This window comes from Macaca nemestrina, chromosome 19 (genome assembly GCF_043159975.1).
Source record: "Macaca nemestrina isolate mMacNem1 chromosome 19, mMacNem.hap1, whole genome shotgun sequence".
NCBI classification, from domain to species: Eukaryota; Metazoa; Chordata; class Mammalia; order Primates; family Cercopithecidae; genus Macaca; species Macaca nemestrina.
In genome coordinates, this window is record NC_092143.1 from 70,407,706 (window position 1) to 70,428,438 (window position 20,733).

General features: G+C 41.3%; 1 protein-coding gene across 6 annotated transcripts in view; it reads left to right on the top strand.

The window, feature by feature from the left end:
- Positions 1-20,733, top strand: part of LOC105465547 (establishment of sister chromatid cohesion N-acetyltransferase 1) — a 76,348-nt gene that overhangs the window by 50,413 nt on the left and 5,202 nt on the right. For 4 of the 6 annotated variants that reach the window (XM_071085573.1, XM_071085570.1, XM_071085569.1 and 1 more), the window contains exons 9-10: positions 14,536-14,625; positions 19,082-19,225. In XM_071085573.1, coding sequence (XP_070941674.1) covers positions 14,536-14,625; positions 19,082-19,225 — 234 coding nt within the window. Of the gene's footprint in view, positions 1-13,854; positions 13,979-14,535; positions 14,626-19,081; positions 19,226-20,733 lie in introns of those variants that run through there. The other 2 variants (XR_011617043.1, XM_071085572.1) reach the window with 2 other exon arrangements.

A 20,733-nucleotide genomic window follows, 5' to 3' on the forward strand; every position in this document is an offset into this window, starting at 1 on the left:
ATATGCTTTTTCTTTTTTGAGACAAAGTTGTGCTCTGTCACCCAGACTGGAATGCAGTGGTGTGATCAGTGCTCACTCTATCCTTGACCTCCTGGGCTCAAGCAATCATACTATCTTATATCTTAGCCTTCCTAGTAGCTGGGACCACAAGGGTACACCACTGTGCTTGACTAATTTTTAAATTTTTTGTAGAGATGAAGTTTCCCTATATTGCCCAGGTTGGTCACAAACTCCTGGGCTCAATCAGTTCTCTTGCCTCTGCCTCCCAATGTGTTGGGATTACAGGTGTGAGCCACCATGCCTGGCCAACGGTATCTTTTAAAGAGCAGACATTTTAAATTTTAATGGAGGCCGGGCGTGGTGGCTCAAGCCTGTAATCCCAGCACTTTGGGAGGCCGAGACGGGCGGATCACGAGGTCAGGAGATCGAGACCATCCTGGCTAACACGGTGAAACCCCGTCTCTACTAAAAAATACAAAAAACTAGCCGGGCGAGGTGGCGGGTGCCTGTAGTCCCAGCTACTCGGGAGGCTGAGGCAGGAGAATGATCTAAACCCGGGAGGCGGAGCTTGCAGTGAGCTGAGATCCAGTCACTGCACCCCAGCCTGGGCGACAGAGCAAGACTCTGTCTCAAAAAAAAAAAATAATAAAAAAATTAAAAAAAAAAATAAATAAATAAATTTTAATGGAGTCCAGTTTATCAGTTATTTCTGTCATGAATTGTGCCTTTGGTATACTTAAAATGTCATTGCCATACCCAAGGTCATCTAGTTTTTCTCCTTTGCTATCTTATATTTCTGCATTTTATGTTTAGATCCATTTTGAGTTAATTTTTGTGAGGGATGCAAGGTCTGTGTTTAGGTTACTTTTACATATAGATGTCCAGTTCAGCACCATTTGTTGGCTATCTTTTCTCCATTATATTGCCTTTGCTCTTATATCAAAGATCAGTTGACTATTTTTATGTGAGTCTATTTCTGGGCTCTCTGTCCTGTTTCATCGATCTGTTGTTTCACCAATACCACTGTATTAGTCCGTTCTTATGCTACTATAAAGAACTGCCTGAGACTGGTTAATTTATAAAGGAAAGAGGTTTAATTAACCCACAGTTCTGCATGGCTAGGAAGGCCTTAGGAAACTTACAATCATTGCAGAAGGGGAAGCAGATTTGTCCTTCTTCACATGGTGGCAGGAGAGAGAAGTGCCGAGCAAAGGGGGGAAACCTTCCCTTATAAAACCATCAGATCTTGTGAGAACTCACTATCTCAAGAACAGCAGCTTGGGGGTAACTACCCCCATGCTTGATAACTAGTCTTATAGTAAGTTTTGAAATTGGATAGTGTCAGTCCTCCAACTTTGTTGTTCTCCTTCAATTTTGTGTTGGCTATTCTAAGTCTTTTCCCTCTCAGTACAATTTTTTTTTTTGAGACGGAGTCTCGCTCTGTCGCCCAGACTGGAGTGCAGTGGCGCGATCTCGGCTCACTGCAAGCTCCGCCTCCCGGGTTCACGCCATTCTCCTGCCTCAGCCTCCGGAGTAGCTGGGACTACAGGCGCCCGCCACCACGCCCGGCTAATTTCTTTTTGTATTTTTAGTAGAGACGAGGTTTCACCGTGTTAGCCAGGATGGTCTCGATCTCCTGACCTCGTGATCCGCCCGCCTCGGCCTCCCAAAGTGCTGGGATTACAGGCTTGAGCCACCGCGCCCGGCCTCAGTACAAATTTTAGAACTAGTTTGTCAATATCTACAAAATAGCTTGCTGGGATTTTTATTAGGATTGCATTGAATCTATAGATGAAATCAGGAAGAACTGACCTTTTAAGAATATTGAGTCTTCCTATCTGGTTTTGTAAATTTTTATTGTACGTTGGAGATTGTGTGTGAAGAAATAGTAGAGACTGAAGTAGATAGTATCCTTTCCCTTACCCATGAGCGCTTTCTCTTTTCTTTTGTCAGTTAACTATGGTGAGGGGCTGATTGCTTAGATCTAATTAAAAATTGAACTGGGTCAGGTCAGAGTTGGGTTTGAAACTTTAGTTTTCTGTTCTAGTATTAGGTGTCTCTCTGCAACTGAGATTGGGGATCTAAGCTCCACACAACACTAAAACTCTCTATACCTTGCAGCCCAACTGTACAGTTGTCCCATGGGAGAGAGTTGGTAGATCATTATTGCTGTATTTGGAGTTTCTTCAGATTTCAGACTGCCATGCCAGACCACATAATTCTGGTTGGTTTCTCTTCGTTCCAGCAAGAGACTCTTCTCCTTGTTCTCTGTCTGTTGCAGGCTTGCTTGTTCACCCATGCTTCCAGACTTGGTCAACATCTTATGGTTAAAAATGGCTACTGGTCTCTGGTCACTTAGGAAGGACTGGTTCATCTCTGAAAATGAGTTCATTTAGACATTTTGTTTCTACACCTTTTCAGTGTCTTTTAAAAAACACATGCTTTTTCTTTTTTTTTTCTTTTTTTTGAGACGGAATCTCGCTCTGTCACCCAGGCTGGAGTGCAGTGGCACCGTCCTGGCTCACTGCAAGCTCCGCTTCCCGGGTTCACACCATTCTCCTGCCTCAGCCTCCCAAGTAGCTGGGACTACAGGTGCCCACCACCATGCCTGGCTAATTTTTTGTATTTTTAGTAGAGGTGGGGTTTCACTGTTTTCGCCAGGATGGTCTTGATCTCCTGACCTCGTGATCTGCCTGTCTCGGCCTCCCAAAGTGCTGGGATTACAGGCGTGAGCCACCGTGCCCAGCCAACACATGCTCTTTCATTTATTGGGTGTTTTCTTATTACAACAGATACAGTGATCTTTTGTGACCTCTTTTATCCTAATTGGGAGCAGAACTCCCAGAGATGTACATTGTGATAACATTTTTCAGTAATAGACTTGTTGGCTTTGTTTAATTTTGGCTGTAGAGGTTGAGTGGAATTTGGACCATGAGTCTTTTAAAGTCATAAGCAATACCGATGAACCCAATGTATTTGCTAAGTCCAAATGACCTTTGAGATGAGATTTACATCGAATAAAGTATTTCTTTTTTTTTTTTTTTTGAGACGGAGTCTCGCTCTGTCGCCCAGGCTGGAGTGCAGTGGCGCAATCTCGGCTCACTGCAAGCTCCGCCTCCCGGGTTCACGCCATTCTCCTGCCTCAGCCTCCCGAGTAGCTGGGACTACAGGCGCCCGCCCCTGCGCCCGGCTAATTTTTTCTATTTTTAGTAGAGACGGGGTTTCACCATGGTCTCGATCTCCTGACCTTGTGATCCGCCCACCTCGGCCTCCCAAAGTGCTGGGATTACAGGCGTGAGCCACCACGCCCGGCCAAGTATTTCTTACATACTGGGATATTGTTGCTACCAGTTGAAAAGTGCTTAATATGTGAATCCTAATAAAGAGATTTTTAGGATTCTTTAATATTTGAAGATGACAGAAGAGAAAAAAGTATCGTAATTCTTCCCATTTGACTTTTTATTGGGTCTGACTCAGGCATATCTTGTGAGAAATATTCATGTAGTCGTAAGGTTTAGATGTTATAGTAGAAGTTCACTTAATCATCGTAATGGGAAAATTGGGTCAGTTAACTAAATAATATCTGATTATCTAAAAAGTTGATGACTGTTGGTTATTAACTGACCCAGTTCTCCCAATTATGTTGACTAAGTTGCTGAGACTCTTTTCCTTGTTCTTTGCATGTTGCAGGCTTGCTTGTTCACCCATGCTTCCCAGACATAGTCAACATCTTAGGGTTAAAAATGGCTACTGGTCTCTGCTCACTTAGGAAGGGCTGGTTCATTTCTGAAAATCAGTTCATTTAGACATTTTGTTTCTATACCTTTTCAGTGTCTTTAAAAACACATGCTTTTTTATTTATTGGGTGTTTTCTTACTACAATAGGCACAGTAATCTTTTTTGTGACCTTCTTTGTTTGTTTGTTTGTTTTTTGAGATGGAGTCTCTCTCTGTTGCCCAGGCTGGAGTGCAGTGGCATGATCTTGGCTCACTGCAGCCTCTGTCTCCTGGGTTCAAGCAGTTCTTGTGCCTCAGCCTCCCAAGTAGCTGGGATTACAGGCATGTGCCACCATGCCTAGCTAATTTTTGTATTTTTAGTAGAGACAGGGTTTCAGCACATTGGCGAGGCTGGCCTTGAACTCCTGACCTCAGGTAATCCACCTGCCTCGGCCTCCCAAAGTGCTGAGATCACAGGTGTGAGCCACCGTGCCCGGCCTTTGACCTTCTTTATCCTAGTTGGGAGCAGAACTCCCAAATACATACATTGAAACCAACCTGACCAACATGGTGAAACCCCATCTCTACTGAAAATACAAAAATTAACCGGGTGTGATGGTGTCTGCCTATAATCCCAGCTACTTGGGAGGCTGAGGCATGAGAATTGCTTGAATCCTGGAGGCGGAGATTGCAGTGAGCTGATATCGTGCCACTGCACTCCTGCCTGGGCAACAGAATGAGACTCTGTCTCAAAAAAAAAAAAAAAAAAAAAAAAAAAGGTCTGGAGGTGTGTCATGGTCAGGGTGGTTCCATCTAGCAGTTCAATAATGTCATCATGAATGCTGGCCATTTCTCATTCAGCTCTCTGCTGTTCTTAGTGTGTTGACTCTTGTGCTTCACGGTTGTTACATCATGGTCCTAAAGTAGATTTCTGCAGTCCAGATACCGTATTCAGGGTCAAAACAGGAATGCTGGGTGAGATGGGTACTCAAATGGCATTTTGGGGTTTGTTTTCTTTTTAGAGATAGGGTCTCAAAAATTAGAGTGGGGTTTTATGTTAAGAAACAGCCTTTACAAACAAGTTGTATTAAATGATTCTACTTCTAGGACACTATCTTATGGAAATGCAGTTTTTGAAATCAAAGTACTGGAATTAATGGTTAAAAGACCCAGACACATTGATCCTTCAGAAAACTCTGTAGCTCTTAATAAGGAGGGAATAGATTTATATTTCTTTCCTTTTTTTTTTTTTTTTTTTCTAAGATACAGGGTCTTGCTCTGTTGGCCAGGCTGGAGTGCAGTGGTACAATGAGCTCACTGTTGCCTTGAACTCCTTGGCTCAGGGGATCCTCCTGCCTGAGTCTCCACAGTAGCTGGGACTACAAGCATGTGTCACCATGCCCAGCTGATTATTTTACTTTTTGTAGAGATAAGGTCTTGCTTTGTTGCCCAGGCTTGTCTCAAACTTCTGGCCTGCCTTGGCCTCCCAAAGCGCTGGGATTACAGGGGTGAGATACCATGCCTGGCCAATTTTTAAATTTAAAAAATTTTTTTTGAGATGGATATTGCTATGTTGGCCTGGTGGTCTTGAAATTCCGGCTTCAAGCAGCCCTCCCACCTTGGCCTCCCAAAGTGCTGGGATTACAGTCATGATCCACCACCCTCCTCGCCTTTTTATTTTTGCTTTTTGAGACAGGGTCTTAACTTGGTCACCCAGGCTGGAGTGCAGTGGCGCAATCATGGCTCATTGCAGCCCAACTTCTCAGGCTCAAGCAATCCTCCTGCCTCAGCCTCCTGAGTAGCTGAGACTATAGGCATGTGCCGTCACATTCAGCTAATTTTTCTACTTTTTTGTAGAGACAGGGTCCCACTATGTTGCCCAGGCTTGTCTCATACTCCTGGGCTCAAGCAATTGTTTGGTCTGCCAAAGTGTTGAGATCACAGGCATGAATCACTGTGCCTGGCCTGCCTCTATTTTTTAGTTCTTAGCATTCCCACCACCAAGAATGCCATCCCATTTTTATACATGCCTTTCAATCCCAGGGAAATACCTTCTTTTCTTTTTTTCTTTTCTTTTTTTTTTTTGAGACGGAATCTCGCTCTGTTGCCCAGGCTGGAGTGCAGTGGCACAATCTCAGCTCACTGCAAGCTCCGCCTCCCGGGTTCACACCATTCTCCTGCCTCAGCCTCCCGAGTAGCTGGGACTACAGGCGCCCGCCACCACACTTGGCTAATTTTTTGTATTTTTAGTAGAGATGGGATTTCACTGTGTTAGCCAGTATGGTCTGGATCTCCTGACCTCGTGATCCGCCTGCCTTAGCCTCCCAAAGTCTTGGGATTACAGGCATGAGCCACTGCGCCCAGCCGGAAATACATTCTTTTCTATGAACATTTTTCTTTTATTCCTCTCTTATCCCCATAAGAGTTTTCTCTATCCTCTTAAAACTTATTTTAACACTTTGCTTACGTTATTTTGCCTTTTCTTATAGGTTCCTGCTTCAATTTGATAGTTGTTTCTTTGAGAATTAAGAAATATATTAAATATACATATTGATAGACTGATTTTCGATTCAGAAACGTTGAAGTATAATGAATAAAGCTTATTTTAGAATCAAGAAAAACTTCTTTCAAGCGTATGCTTCATTGCACTTTGTATTAAAGACATTTGTATACTATAGTTTCTCCTATTAGATTTATAAGATTCTTGAGGTAAGTGTGGCATAGTAGAAAAGAAAGCTTAAACTATAGAGATGTGGTTTCCTAATGAGCCATTTACTAGTTGTATGACCATAGCATATTAACTCTTTTTCTCTTTAGTTTTTTTTTTCAAATCTGTAAGCAATGACAGCAATATCTTATGTGATAATTTTTTCTGAGGCTTATTTATTTCTTAAATGTTTATTAACTGTCGACCTTGTTTTTAAAAATTATTATAAAGATATTTTATGTAAGTTCACAGATCAGTGCGAGGGACAATGGGTAAACATTTAAATAGTGTGGAAAATGCTACAGTAGTATTTTAGGATATACAGGGTACTATATAGAGCATAGAGCAAGGACGTATGACAAAGATTGGAAAAGTCAGGTTAGCACTTAATAAATTCAGAAAGGGTAAGTAGGAGTCCCTTGAGCTCAGAAGGGTATAGAGCAAAGGCATATCAGGCCAAGAGAGCAGCATGTGAAAGGTCAGACAAATATTTCATTATGATTTGTGACTGTGTTGTATTGGAAAAGCTGCAAGAGATAAGGCTGAAAGAGGTAGATGGGGGACCAGATCATGAATGACCTTGTAAGGCATGAAGGCATTGAAGATTTAAAAACCTAAACCAGCCAGGCACGATGGCTCACACCTTTAATCCTGGCACTTTGGGAGGCCAGGGTGGGAGGATCACTTGAGCTCAGGAGTTTGAGAGGAGCCTGGGCAACATGGCAAAACCCTGTCTCTACAAAAAATAGAAAAATCACCTGGGTGTTGGGGTGCATGCCTGAGGTCCCAGCTACTTGGGAGGCTGACTTGGGAGAGTTGCTTGAGCCTAGGAGGTTGAGGCTGCATTGAGGCATGGTTGCACCACTGCACTGCAGCCAGGGCAACAGAGTGAGACCCTGTCTCAAAACCAAAACCAAAATCTGCTAAACCAACTAAAATGCTTAGTTGCTGTAATAATCAGAACTGTTATTTATTGAGTACATATTATTGTGCTAGGCCCAATGGTCAACATTTTATAGTGTTTTCTCATTTAGCTTCTCAGTAGTTTTCTGTTTTTTGTTTTGTTTTGTTTTGTTTTGTTTTTATTTGTTTTTGGTGGTTTTGGTTAGAGCAAGGTTTCACCATGCTGCTCTTAACAGGCTGGTCTAGAGCTCCTGGGCTCAAGTGATCCTCCTTCCTCTACCTCTCAAAGTGTGGATTATAGGTGTGAGCCACTGCACCAGGTCTGTTTTTATATCTATTTTATAGGTGAGGAAACCAAGTTTTAGAGAGGTTAAGTAATTTGCCCAAAGCATTGCAGCTAGTGAGTAGCAGAGTTTGCATTCGAATCTTAGGTTTTTCTGATTTTTGAAATTCTCCTTACCACTATACTATACTGCTAAGATCAATGGTTTGTATACATGGTAGGTAGTCAGCACATATTTATTGAATTGAGAGAATTTTTCCATGTGTATGTCACTTTCAAACTAGTAGTAATATCTAAGACTTTTCAGCACTTTGAAGTTCTATATGGCCATATGGATTAGGCACACATCTTTACCAGTATTGTTTTTTTTTGTTTTTGAGATGGAGTTTCGCTCTTGTCACCCAGGCTGGAGTGCAGTGGCGTGATCTCTGCTCACTGCAACCTCCATCTCCTGGGTTCAAGCAATCCTTCTGCCTCGGCCCCCTGAGTAGCTGGGATTACAGGCATGTGCCACATGCTTGGCTAATTTTTTGTATTTTTAGTAGACACAGGGTTTTGCCATGTTGGCCAGGCTGGTCTTAAACTCCTGACCTCAGGAGATCCACCCGCCTCGGCCTCCCAAAGTGCTGGGATTAAAGGCGTGAGCCACCGTGCCCGGCCTCAACTTAACTTTTTAAATTACTATTGAAATGCCTATTTTTCGAATTCCTTTAGTAATTTTTTGTTTTGTTTTGTTTTGTTTTGTTTGAGGCAGTGTCTTGCTCTGTCACCCAGGCTGGAGTGCAATGGCGTGATCTTGGCTCACTGCAACCTCTGCCTCCCAGGTTCAGGGGATTCTTCTGCCTCAGCCCCCTGAGCAGCTGGGATTACAGGTGCCTGCCACCAAGCCTGGCTAATTTTTGTATTTTTAGTAGAGACAGGGTTTCGCCATGTTGGCCAGGCTGGTCTCGAACTCCTGACCTCAGGCGATCCTCCCACCTTGGCCTCCCAAAGTGCTGGGATTACAGGCATGAGCCACTGCGCCTGGCTGGCCAGTAATTTTTTTTTTTTGAGATGGAGTCTTGCTCTGTCCCCCAGGCTGGAGTGCAGTGGCACGATCTTGGCTCACTGCAAGCTCCGCCTCCCGGGTTCACGCCATTCTCCCTCCTCAGCTTCCCGAGTAGCTGGGACTACAGGTGCCCACCACCACACCTGGCTAATTTTTTGTATTTTTAGCAGAGACGGGGTTTCACCGTGTTAGCCAGGATGGTCTCGATCTCCTGACCTCGTGATCCGTCTGCCTCAGCCTCCCAAAGTGCTGGGATTACAGGCGTGAGCCACCGCACCCGGCCTTTATTTTTTACTACTAAATAAATGATGCTTGAACAAACCTTGGGCCATTGGTACAGTTTCGACAATAGGCAATTTGAATTTTCCAAAACAGGTTTAATGCAGTACACACACACAGATACACACACACACACGCACAGAGTAATGAACTCCTTTGTACTGATCACCTGCCTTCAACAATTCATGGATAATCATCTTCATCTAACTTTCCCAATTATTTTGAAGTAAACTCAGGCATCATGTTATTACTTTAGTATGTATTTCTAAATATGTATTTCTTTTCTTTTTTTTTTTTTTTTTTGAGATGGAGTTTCACTCTTGTTTGCCCAAGCTGGAGTTCAGTGGCGTGATCTTGGCTCACTGCAGCCTCCACCTCCTGGGTTCAAGTGATTCTCCTGCCTCAGCTGGGATTACAGGTGCATGCTACCATGCCTGGCTAGGTTTTTTTTTTTTTTTTAATATATTTTTAGTAGAACATGCCTGGCTAGGTTTTTTTTTTTTTTTTTTTTTAAATATATTTTTAGTAGAAACGAGATTTCACCAGATTAGGCAGGCTGGTCTCAAACTGACTTCAGGTGATCTGCCCGCCTTGGCCCCGCAAAGTGCTGGAATTATAGGTGTGAGCCACCATGTCCCACCTCTAAATATTTATTTCTTAAAGATGAAGATTGGCCAGGTGCGGTGGCTCAAGCCTGTAATCCCAGCACTTTGGGAGGCCGAGACGGGCGGATCACGAGGTCAGGAGATTGAGACCATCCTGGTTAACACGGTGAAACCCCATCTCTACTAAAAACTACAAAAAATTAGCCGGGCGCGGTGGTGGGCGCCTATAGTCCCAGCTACTCGGGAGGCTGAGGCAGGAGAATGGCGTGAACCCGGGAGGCGGAGCTTGCAGTGAGCTGAGATCCGGCCACTGCACTCCAGCCCGGGCGACAGAGCGAGACTCTGTCTCAAAAAAAAAAAAAAAAGATGAAGATTACTCCTGTTTTGTTTTGTTTTGAGATGGAGTCTCACTCTGTCACCTAGGCTGGAGTGCAGTGGTGCTATCTTGGCTCACTGCAACCTCTGCCTCCCAGATTCAAGCAATTCTCCTGCCTCAACCTCCCTAGTAGCTGGGACTACAGGCACGCACCACCATGCCCAGCTAATTTTTTTGTATTTTTAGTAGAGACAGGGTTTCACTGTGTTAGCCAGGATGGTCTCGAGCTATTGATCTTGTGATCCGCTTTCCTCAGCCTCTCAAAGTGCTGGGATTACAGGTGTGAGCCACTGTGCCTGGCCAAAGATTATTCCTTTTTTAAACATAAAAGTACCTTAAATAATATAACTACACATTCAATAAATGAATTAATTATTGAAATCAAGTTTTCCATCAGAGTTAAAAGCTTCCCAAATAGCTCATGATTTCCTATGTTTCTTATTTGTTTGAATTAGGGTTTATATATTACATTGGTTGGTATGTCCCTTTAGTATCGTTTAATCCCTAGGTTCTCCCTGGATCTGTTTTTTTCCCTTGTAATATTTGTTTATTTTTTGAAAAGCTGGTTGTTGGTTTTATTTCTTCAAATATTCCTTCAAATGTATATTCTCATTCAACCTTTTTATGAAATTGTGATTAATATGAACTTTTAAAGTTGGAGTATTATTTATACAATTAAATCTACACATCTTAAGTGTTTGGTTTGAATTTTGATCATTGTATATACGTGGTATCTACCACTCAGTATATTTTGTTTCTAATTGTAATCCTTTTTTTTGATGGAAAAAGGAGAAATCCATTCTTTAGACTGTACAGTTTAGAGTAACTACAATAGCAAGGAGAAAAGAATAATAATTTATTAATCCCAGCACTTTGGGTGGCTGAGTGGGTGGATCACCTGAGGTCGGGAGTTTGAGACCAGTCTGACCAACATGGGAAAACCCTGTTTCTACTAAAAATACAAAAAAATTAGCTGGGCACATGTCTGTAATCCCAACTACTCGGGAGACTGAGGCAGGAGAATCACTTGAACCCAGGAGGCGAAGGTTGCAGTGAGCTGAGATTGCGCCATTGCACTCTAGCCTGGGCAACAAGAATGAAACTCTGTCTCAAAATAATAATAATAATAATAGTAATAATTTCTTGCTATTAGAAATATAAATTAGGGCCGGGCGCGGTGGCTCAAGCCTGTAATCCCAGCACTTTGGGAGGCCGAGACGGGCGGATCACGAGGTCAGGAGATCGAGACCATCCTGGCGAACACGGTGAAACCCCGTCTCTACTAAAAAAATACAAAAAACTAGCCGGGCGAGGTGGCGGGCGCCTGTAGTCCCAGCTACACAGGAGGCTGAGGCAGGAGAATGGCGTAAACCCGGGAGGCGGAGCTTGCAGTGAGCTGAGATCCGGCCACTGCGCTCCAGCCCCGGCGACAGAGCGAGACTCCGTTTCAAAAAAAAAAAAAAAAGAAATACAAATTAGGAATATAAAGTTTTCTGCTTTTCGTGAAGTAGCCAAATGGATGAAGTAAAAAAAAAATGGGTTTTGGAAAATACTACTTGTTAGCAGAGGGTTATGTGTAACGTACTAGTGCTGAAATATGTTGGAGCTAAAGGTCAGAAGTGTAAGTGCACTGCACTGGAATTTATATCTTTGTAGAAACATTGTGGCTATTTGGTTATTCTTCTAAATTGCATGCACTCTTTCCTGAACCCTGCATTTCTGTCCCTTAATTTTAAGCATTGGATGGACTTTACAACCTCTAAGTTTCTCTGAAGTAAGGAAGGTCATGTGGTTATTGCTGACTAGCAGTAAACTGTAGTTGAGGCATAGATATGTCTTGAGTATGTTATTTGAACAAATATTAGCTAACTTGTTTCTTTCATCTTTTGTTTGTCTATGATTTGAATTTATTCCTGTATTTAACCTTGGGAACATTTATTGATTGACTGTTTTGTTAGATTAGTGCATTGATCTTAGTTTGATACTAGTAAGAAAGGAGAATGGAAGTTACTAAGAATTACTGAGTGGCTACTTTTTGAGCAGTTGTCTCAAATATAGCACGCTCGTACCTGTCCAAGTGATGGAGGTGATGATAGCCATTTTTTAGAATGCTTAGGTCAGGAAACAGAATCAGAGTTCTGGTGATTTGCCTAAGGCCATGCATCTAGTAACTACCAAGAACAAGGATCTAAACCCTGAACTTTTACTCTAGAATTACTTAAAAGTTTTCACTAAAATGTGCTTTCTTAGCTTGGCATGGTGGTGCATGCCTGTAGTCCCAGTTACTTGGGAGGCTGAAGCAAGAGGATTGCTTGAGCCCAGGAGCTTTTGAAGCTGCTGTGAGCTGTGATCTTGCCACTGCACTCCAGCCTGGGTGACAGAGTGAGACTCTGTCTCAAATAGGTAAATTACATTAATAAATAAAACTTGCTGTTTTCATGCACATTAGAAACCTAAGCAGTACTAAGTATCCCTTTGCAGTCTTAGCTTCTTAGATTAAAGGGCTTTTATTTAGTACATGAAAAAAACGGTACTATTTAAAACATAAAATTTTATCAAATTGAATTGTCAATTTGATAAAATATCAAATAAAAATGTCAGCATGAACATACAAGTCTGAAGTTGTTTCAAGAGAAAATTTTGCACTTCAAATTAGTAAAGCAAAATAATTTGTATAATGTCTATAATGCAATATAATGACATGAAACCCGTATTACTGTTTTTAAAGGCATTTAATAGGAAAATAGTTTATGGAAGTGTCTTTAGATAATTCAGTTCAGGAAGAATGGTTTTCTTATAACTTGAGGTTACTTAAGTTTTTAGGTCTTTTCGTTGTTTTAAAGTGAAAATCTCTTTTCATTTTATTAAAAATAGGTTCATAAATTTAAAAGCTTTTTCATAAAGTAGCATTACTAATAGAAATTTGTTTTTAAAGAGGTGATATCTTGTAAGTCTTCTCAAAATTGTTTACCTATATTCAGATCTGTATATGATTCAGATTTTTTCTTTCTGTCTTTTTTTTTTTTTTTTTTTTTTTGGAGACAGTGTCTCGCTCTGTCACCCAGGCTGGAGTGCAGTGGCGCGATCTCAGCTCACTGCAACCTCCACCTCCCGGGTTCAAGCGATTCTGCTGCATCAGCCTCCTGAGTAGCCGGAACTACAGGCACGTGCCACCACACCCGCCTAAAACTACAATAATTTTTTGTCTTTTAGTAGCTATGGGGTTTCCAGAATGGTCTTGATCTCCTGACCTCGTGATCCGCCCTCCTCCCAAAGTGCTGGGATTACAGGCATGAGCCATCACACTCGGCCTTAAGTTTCTTTTTTAAAACCTTATTTAGGTTGAAGAACTACAGATTTAGTTTCTTAGATGAAAAAAGGACTTCTGTGGCTATTTCTTCTCTTTTCTTTTCAAATCTTGAGAACATGTTACCAATGATAATTAATTTTAATCATCTGAATTTAACTTTTCTGTTCGGTACTCTATTATGTAAACAAGTTTTGGATTTTAAATCTTCTAATTTAAGTTGTTACATATACCAAGCTTATTAACTAGAATTTTTGTTCCCAACAATGATCTTTCTACCCTCCCCTCTCCAAAAAATTCTTGATGGTTTAAGAAAATGAATCTGCTTTCATACTTGCCATAGTATATTTTTAAAGAAATCTAGTTGCCATTTTCTTGGTTTCATTGAGCTTTTGTGTTCTTAGAAGAAACATCAGAAAAAATATGGTGGTTTTCTCTACTGGAAGTATAAATGGCTTCTGGAAAGGCCTTTTTATGTAAAGTTGGTTGGGTTAAGACAACTGGAACAACTAGTTAAGCTCATTCCTTCTGTACTTATTTTGAACTTCAAAGCTCCTAGTTTTAACCTCTGGTTCAGTCCCATCTTACTAGATTTAAGTGGCTTTTGTTTTGTTTGTTTTTTTTATGCAGGTTCTGCTCATTAATCACCACGAGTGTGGATCTGAAGAAGAGTTTATTACCTCTCTTTTTTTGAGTATGTTTAACTTCAGATACACACAACGTAGCTTCTCCTTCCCTATTAGATTCTTAGAAGGTAGTTATATTTTTTATAGTCTCCTTCTTGTGGCTTTGGTAGTTGTGATCAATAAGCATAAAACTATTCCTTTCATACTGGGCTACTGCATGCAAATCAGTTCATTTAAAACCTCCTGGAGGTCTTTGGCATGCCAGACATAAAACTTTGAGTGTTTGTTTGTGGAGGTAACCATGTTCCAATGAAATATAAGAGTTTAATTCTTTTATCAAGCATCTGGGAGAATTATAGTTTCTGGGAATTACTGACTTTAAGGGGCTTGCTTTTGGTGTGTGGCTTTCAAAATTAATTTAAAATGGGAAATGATAAATTAGAAATACTCCTGTGGTGTTAGTTGTATCTCTGAATGAGTAGTAGAGAGAAATTAGCTTGCCTTGTACCTATTGTATGCTTAACAAAATAGCCTATTTATCATGCTTTATTAAGCATTAATGAGCATATATTTTTCATGTTTGCAATTTTTAGACAAATTGATGTACTTTTTCTCTTGTACATGGATATGATGAATAAAATATACATAAAATTGATACTTTACATATATATATGTATATATCTAGGGCTGGAAGAAAGAAAGAATTCTGGCGGAATACCCTGATGGCAGGATAATAATGGTTCTTCCTGAAGACCCAAAGTATGCCCTGAAAAAGGTAAATTTCCAGTGAAACTTCATGCAGAGTGGATATCATTTTGCAATTAATTTTTTTTTTTTTCTGAGACAGAATCTTGCTCTGTCGCTCAGGTTGGAGTGCAGTGGCACGATCTTGGCTCACTGCAACCTCTGCCTCCCGGGTTCAAGCGATTCTCCTGCCTCCGCCTCCTGAGTAACTGGGACTATAGGCGTGTGCCACCACACCCAGCTAACTTTTGTATTTTTAGTAGAGACAAGGTTTCACCAAATTGGCCAGGCTGGTCTTGAACTCCTGACCTCATGATCTGCCTGTCTTGGCCTCCCAAAGTGCTGGGATTACAGGCATGAACCACTGTGCCTGGCCCATTTTGCAGTTAATTTTAAGAGGATAACAGATCGTTGGCATAGTGTATTTAAACATCTATTCTGAAAGCAAGAAATAAGCATTTAAAGGGTATAACCCAATTCAAAAATTATGTTGAAGTTTATAGTGTGTCCAGTATATGAATTCTAAATGAATTGAGTACTGTCCAGTATTATTACTAAATTGTCCTCTATTAGTAGTAGTTAATAATTTGAGTGCCAAAGTAGACATGCTTATCTTCTGTTAAGTGAGCGATGCCAACTAAATGATTTCACGATCTAGAAATAAAAACTTAATTATAATAATTTGGAAAATCAATAAAATGTAAAGTTTCATTCTAAGGGAAAATTTCTAAATAAAAGCTTATTGCAGAAGGGGATTGCTAAGTAGGTCATAGTAAACCTGAAATTAAACATGACTTAATCTTACAATATTTTTAAGAGATAAGGCTATATTCCAGTTTATAAATATAATGGAGAAACATAAAAGTTTATCTTATCTAGTGTGAGGCAAGTGTTAGTCAAACTTAGAGTTCCATATACTTCAAGTATTCAGAGAGTTTATTGTGTTGAGAAATGAACTAGAGAGATAATGAACCCTGGAACCATTTTATTATGTAGATTATTAAAAAAATCAGGAACCATAAGGTAAACTTATTTTTAAATAAGTTTAATATGTTCATTGCACTTTCAAATAATATACTCAGTATGTTTTTCTTCAACCTCTGGATGCTTTTTCAGAAGAAATATCTCATAATGTAAGCAATGGGTTCAGTTGCGTATCTGAAAAACGAATAATTACACTAGAGTTTGTCCCAAATGTCTGGAAACATGAGAAAAACAGTTTATTATACTTTTTTTTAGATTAGCAATTGGACTTCTTTAAACTTAAGAATACTTCACCTGGAAAGATGGTTGAAGGAAAATACTTTGCACCTGTTATTTGAAAGTTTAGCTAATAGTCTATTTAAAATATGTAGTGGGCCGGGCGCGGTGGCTCAAGCCTGTAATCCCAGCACTTTGGGAGGCCGAGACAGGCGGATCACAAGGTCAGGAGATCCAGACCATCCTGGCTAACACGGTGAAACCCCGTCTCTACTAAAAAATACAAAAAACTAGCCGGGCGAGGTGGCGGGCGCCTGTAGTCCCAGCTACTGGGAAGGCTGAGGCAGGAGAATGGCGTGAACCCGGGAGGTGGAGCTTGCAGTGAGCTAAGATCCGGCCACTGCACTCCAGCCTGGGCAACAGAGCGAGACTCTGTCTCAAAAAAAAATAATAAAATAAAAAAAATAAAATATGTAAGTTTATCCTCTGGTTCTTCAGATACTCTGTTTATCTGAATGGACAATCTTAGATACCTAAATAAGCTTTTACATTACTGCTGCCTAACAGAATAGACAATAGTATTTACAGTGACATGTAAATATGCCCAACCTGTCTTGTATTTGAAACATTGATTCTTGCACAATAGTAAATTCTTGTTGAGTTAATGTGGGATCAGTGATTAACCACAGTGGACCCACAAACAGTGTAGTAGTTATGGGTGCCGGCTTCTCATGCAGCCAAAAATCCAACTCTTAACTTTTTTTTTTTTTTTTTTAAAGTGACAGGGTCTCACTGTGTTGCCCAGGCTGGTCTTGAACTCCTGGTCGCAAGGGATTCTCCTGCTTCAGACTCCCAAAGTGCTGGGATTATAGGCATGAGCTACCCTGCCCAGCCCAAGTACAACTTTCGATTCCCCCAGAACTTAACTACTGATAGCCTACTGTTGACTGGTAACCTTATTGATAACATAAATAATTGATTAAACCCATACTTAAACTAGTATCTACGTATACTCTCTGCATTCATGACATACCTAACATTTTCTCGATTTTTTTTTTTTTTTTTGATGTTTCTAGGCTACATGGTTCATCTGCTAGTGTTTTGTTTTGTTTTGTTTTGTTTTTGCGACAGAGTCTTGCTCTGTCGCCCGGGCTGGAGTGCAGTGGCGCCATCTAGGCTCACTGCAAGCTCCACCTCCCGGGTTCACACCACTCTCCTGCCTCAGCCTCCCGAGTAGCTGGGACTACAGGCACCTGCCACCATGCCCAGCTAACTTTTTTGTATTTTTAATAGAGACGGGGTTTCACCATCTCTACTCGAGGCCAGCATGGTCTTGATCTCCTGACCTCGTGATCCGCCCGCCTCGGCCTCCCGAAGTGCTGGGATTACAGGCATGAGCCACCGCGTCCGGCTGCTAGTTTTTTCATATTGTCGCAATTCTCCAAAAAATTTTCCAATATATTTATTGAAAAAAACCCTACATATAAGTGGACCCACTCAGTTCAAACTTTTGTTGTTCAAGGGTCAACTTAAATGAAAATTAAATTAAGGAATTTTTGAAATTCCAGCTGTTCACATTTGGAAATGCACACTGGGAACTTTTGCTACACTACCATATGTGGCAACCAGACTTTTCTTAGAAGAAACCCTCAGTAGATGCTAATTTCCTCATTTTAGTTTATCTGAACAAAATCTTAGTAACCCATAATAGGTTAAAAATTAAAATCTAGGGAATTGTGAATCACTTGTCTTTAGGAATTAGGAGTTGTAGGATGCTGTCTCAGGATTAGGAGGACTTGAGTCTTCATCACTGAGTAAGGGATTTGCTGCATGGTATTCTGCATGCCAGAGGTATGAATGTTTAACCCTCTTAAGGATTTTTTGCATTTTAAACTTAATAACATAAATGAGTGTTATTGGACTCTATTATTTTATTATTATTTTTTTATGAGAATTCCACTCTTGTCACCCAGGCCGAAGTGCAGTGGTACAATCATAGCTCACTGTAACCTCAAACTCCTGAGACCAAAGTGACCCTCCTGCCCCAGCCTCCTGAGAAGCTGGGACTACTGGCAAGTGCCACCACATCTGGCTAATAAAACAATTTTGTAAAGATGTGTTTTGCTGTGTTGCCCATGCTGGCCTTGAACTCCTTTAGCCTCAGCCTCTTAAAGTGCTGGGATTGTAGGCATCAGCCACTGTTCTCTGGCTTTTGTTTGCAGTATCTTTTAACTGGGGAAGGAACTAATGTTTGAGTACCTACAGAGGTCTTACTTTTGATTGCCTGCCAACAGTTTGAGCTTATCATGTTTGACTTTGGTCACTTAGGAGGTAAACTGTAAGAAGCATGGTTTGATGCCATAGTAACATTTTGGATTCACATGTGACTCTGCTCCTTGATTTTCTAGATGTCTAATATCTGACATGGGAAAGTGGTTTAACTTTTGAGTTTTATTTCTTCCATGTGTAAAGTAAGGAACCTCCAAGAAATGTGGGATTGAAGTGAAATGTTTGTAAAGTGCTTTGAATAATGCCTGGCCTGTAAGTGGTTGATAGGAAGTAAATATGAGTTCCTTTTCTCTATACTCACTTTCGTTTTACTGATGAGAGTACTAATTAAGGGTTGGGAAGAAAAGTGGCTTGCCTGGCTAAGATTCCAGTGAAGTTCTCTTCCATTCACAAATTAGATACTTCTAATATGAAGTCTTAATGTTTCTAATAATCTATTGTAGGAGCTCTCACCCTCTTGTTCTCTAGACTGTTGGGTTTGGCATCACCCTCCAGTTCTTCCTTCATTTTGCAAAGTGTTTCTTGGGGTTAAAAAACAGTTATTGATCAGTACAGTCCTTCAAAAGAACTCTTTTTTTTTAAATTATTTTTTTTGAGATGGAGTTTCTCTCTGTCACCCAGGCTGGAGTACAATGGCGTGATCTCAGCTCACTGCAACCTCCGCCTTCCAGGTTCAAGGGTTTCTCCTGTCTCAGCCTCCGAAGTAGCTGGGATTACAGGCGCACACTGCTGCGCCTGGCTAATTTTTTTATATTTTAGTAGAGACGGGGTTTCACCATGTTGCCCAGGCTGGTGGTGAACTCCTGAGTTCAAGCAATCCATCCGCCTTGGCCTCCCAAAGTGTTAGGATTACAGGTGTGAGCCACCATGCCCATCCAAAAGAACTCTTTAGAGGATGCCCTGCTTGGAATAAAGTCTATCTACTGAACTGAAATAGTGTGTTTTTACATGTATATAATGTTTTCATTTAAAAATAATTCTTGTTCTTTATTTGGCAGGTTGACGAGATTAGAGAGATGGTTGACAATGATTTAGGTTTTCAACAGGCTCCACTAATGTGCTATTCCAGAACTAAAACACTTCTCTTCATTTCCAATGACAAAAAAGTAGTTGGGTGCCTAATTGCGGAACATATCCAATGGGTAAGTGATTTTTAAAGAATATTCTTAAGTAATTTGGTGTTTAATGAGATTACGACGTAATCCCAAATAACATAAATCCTGATGAATTTGTCTCCATTTTATGTAAGGAACAGTTTTAATGCAAGAATTCCCATGTGTGAGTCTTTACCATAGTGGAGTAATGGTTATACATGGGAATTCATTTCTCAAGTCAGTAAGGTAAAAATTCTGTAGAATGAGAATACCATCAGACCGGCGCAGTGGCTCACGCCGGTAATCCCAGATTATGAAGGCCAGGGTGGGCGGATCACGAGGTCAGGAGTTCGAGACCAGCCTTGCCAACATGATGAAACCTGGTCTCTACCGAAAATACAAAAATTAGCTGGGCGCGGTGGCTCACACCTGTAATCCCAGCACTCTGGGAGGCCAGGGTGGGAGGATCACAAGTTCAGGAGTTCGAGATCATCCTGGCTAATACGGTGAAACCCCATCTCTACTAAAAATACAAAAAATGAGCCGGGCATGGTGGCACGTGCCTATAGTCCCAGCTACTTGGGAGGCTGAGGCAGGAGAATTGCTTGAACCCAGGAGGCAGAGGTTGCAGTGAGCCAAGATTGTGCCACTGCACTCCAGCCTGGGTGACACATCGAGACCTGGTCTCAAAAAGAAAAAGAAAAAAATAGCCGGGCGTGTGCGCCTGTAATCCCAGCTACTCAGGAGGCTGAGGCAGGAGAATCGCTTGAACCCAGGAGGTGGAGGTTGCAGTGAGCCAAGGTCTCACCATTGCACTCCAGCCTGGGTGACAGAGTGAGACTCCATCCCTCTCCCCCGCCCCCGCCCCCCAAAAAAATCAGAATACTATCCAAGTTTATTTTGGAAGTTTCCATGTTAGATACCAATGTAATGTCTTTCTCAATTAGTCCCTCTAGCACTGCAGTAAGTCAAGACTAGGCAAACTAGAGTGGGCAAAGTCCAACTTGTTTTTGTAAATAAAATTTTATTGTTGCCCACCCATACCCATTTGGCTCACATATTTATGGCTACTTTTGTACCACAAAGGCAGAGTTGAATAGTTGCAGCAGAGACCAGGTGGGCTGCGGTGCCTAAAATATTTACTATCTGTGCCTTTATAAAAGGCCCACACCGCCGGGCATGGTGGCTCACACCTGTAATCCCAGCAATTTGGGAGGCTGAGGTGGGCAGATCAGAAGGTCAGGAGTTTGAGACCAGCCTGGCCAACATGGTGAAACCCTGTCTCTACTAAAAATACAAAAATTAGCCAGATGTGGTGGTGTGTGCCTGTAATCCCAGTTACTCGTGAGGCTGAGGCAGGAGAATTGCTTGAACCTGGGAGGCAGAGGCTGCAGTGAGCTGAAGTTCGTGCACTGAACCCAGCCTGGACAACAGAGCAATACTCCATCTCAAAAAACAAACAAACAAACATAAAAGGCCCACGCCTGGAACAGATCACCACTTCCTTTGTTGAACTCTAAATGAGTAGTTATCTTGTATTTAGTAGCCTATTTGTA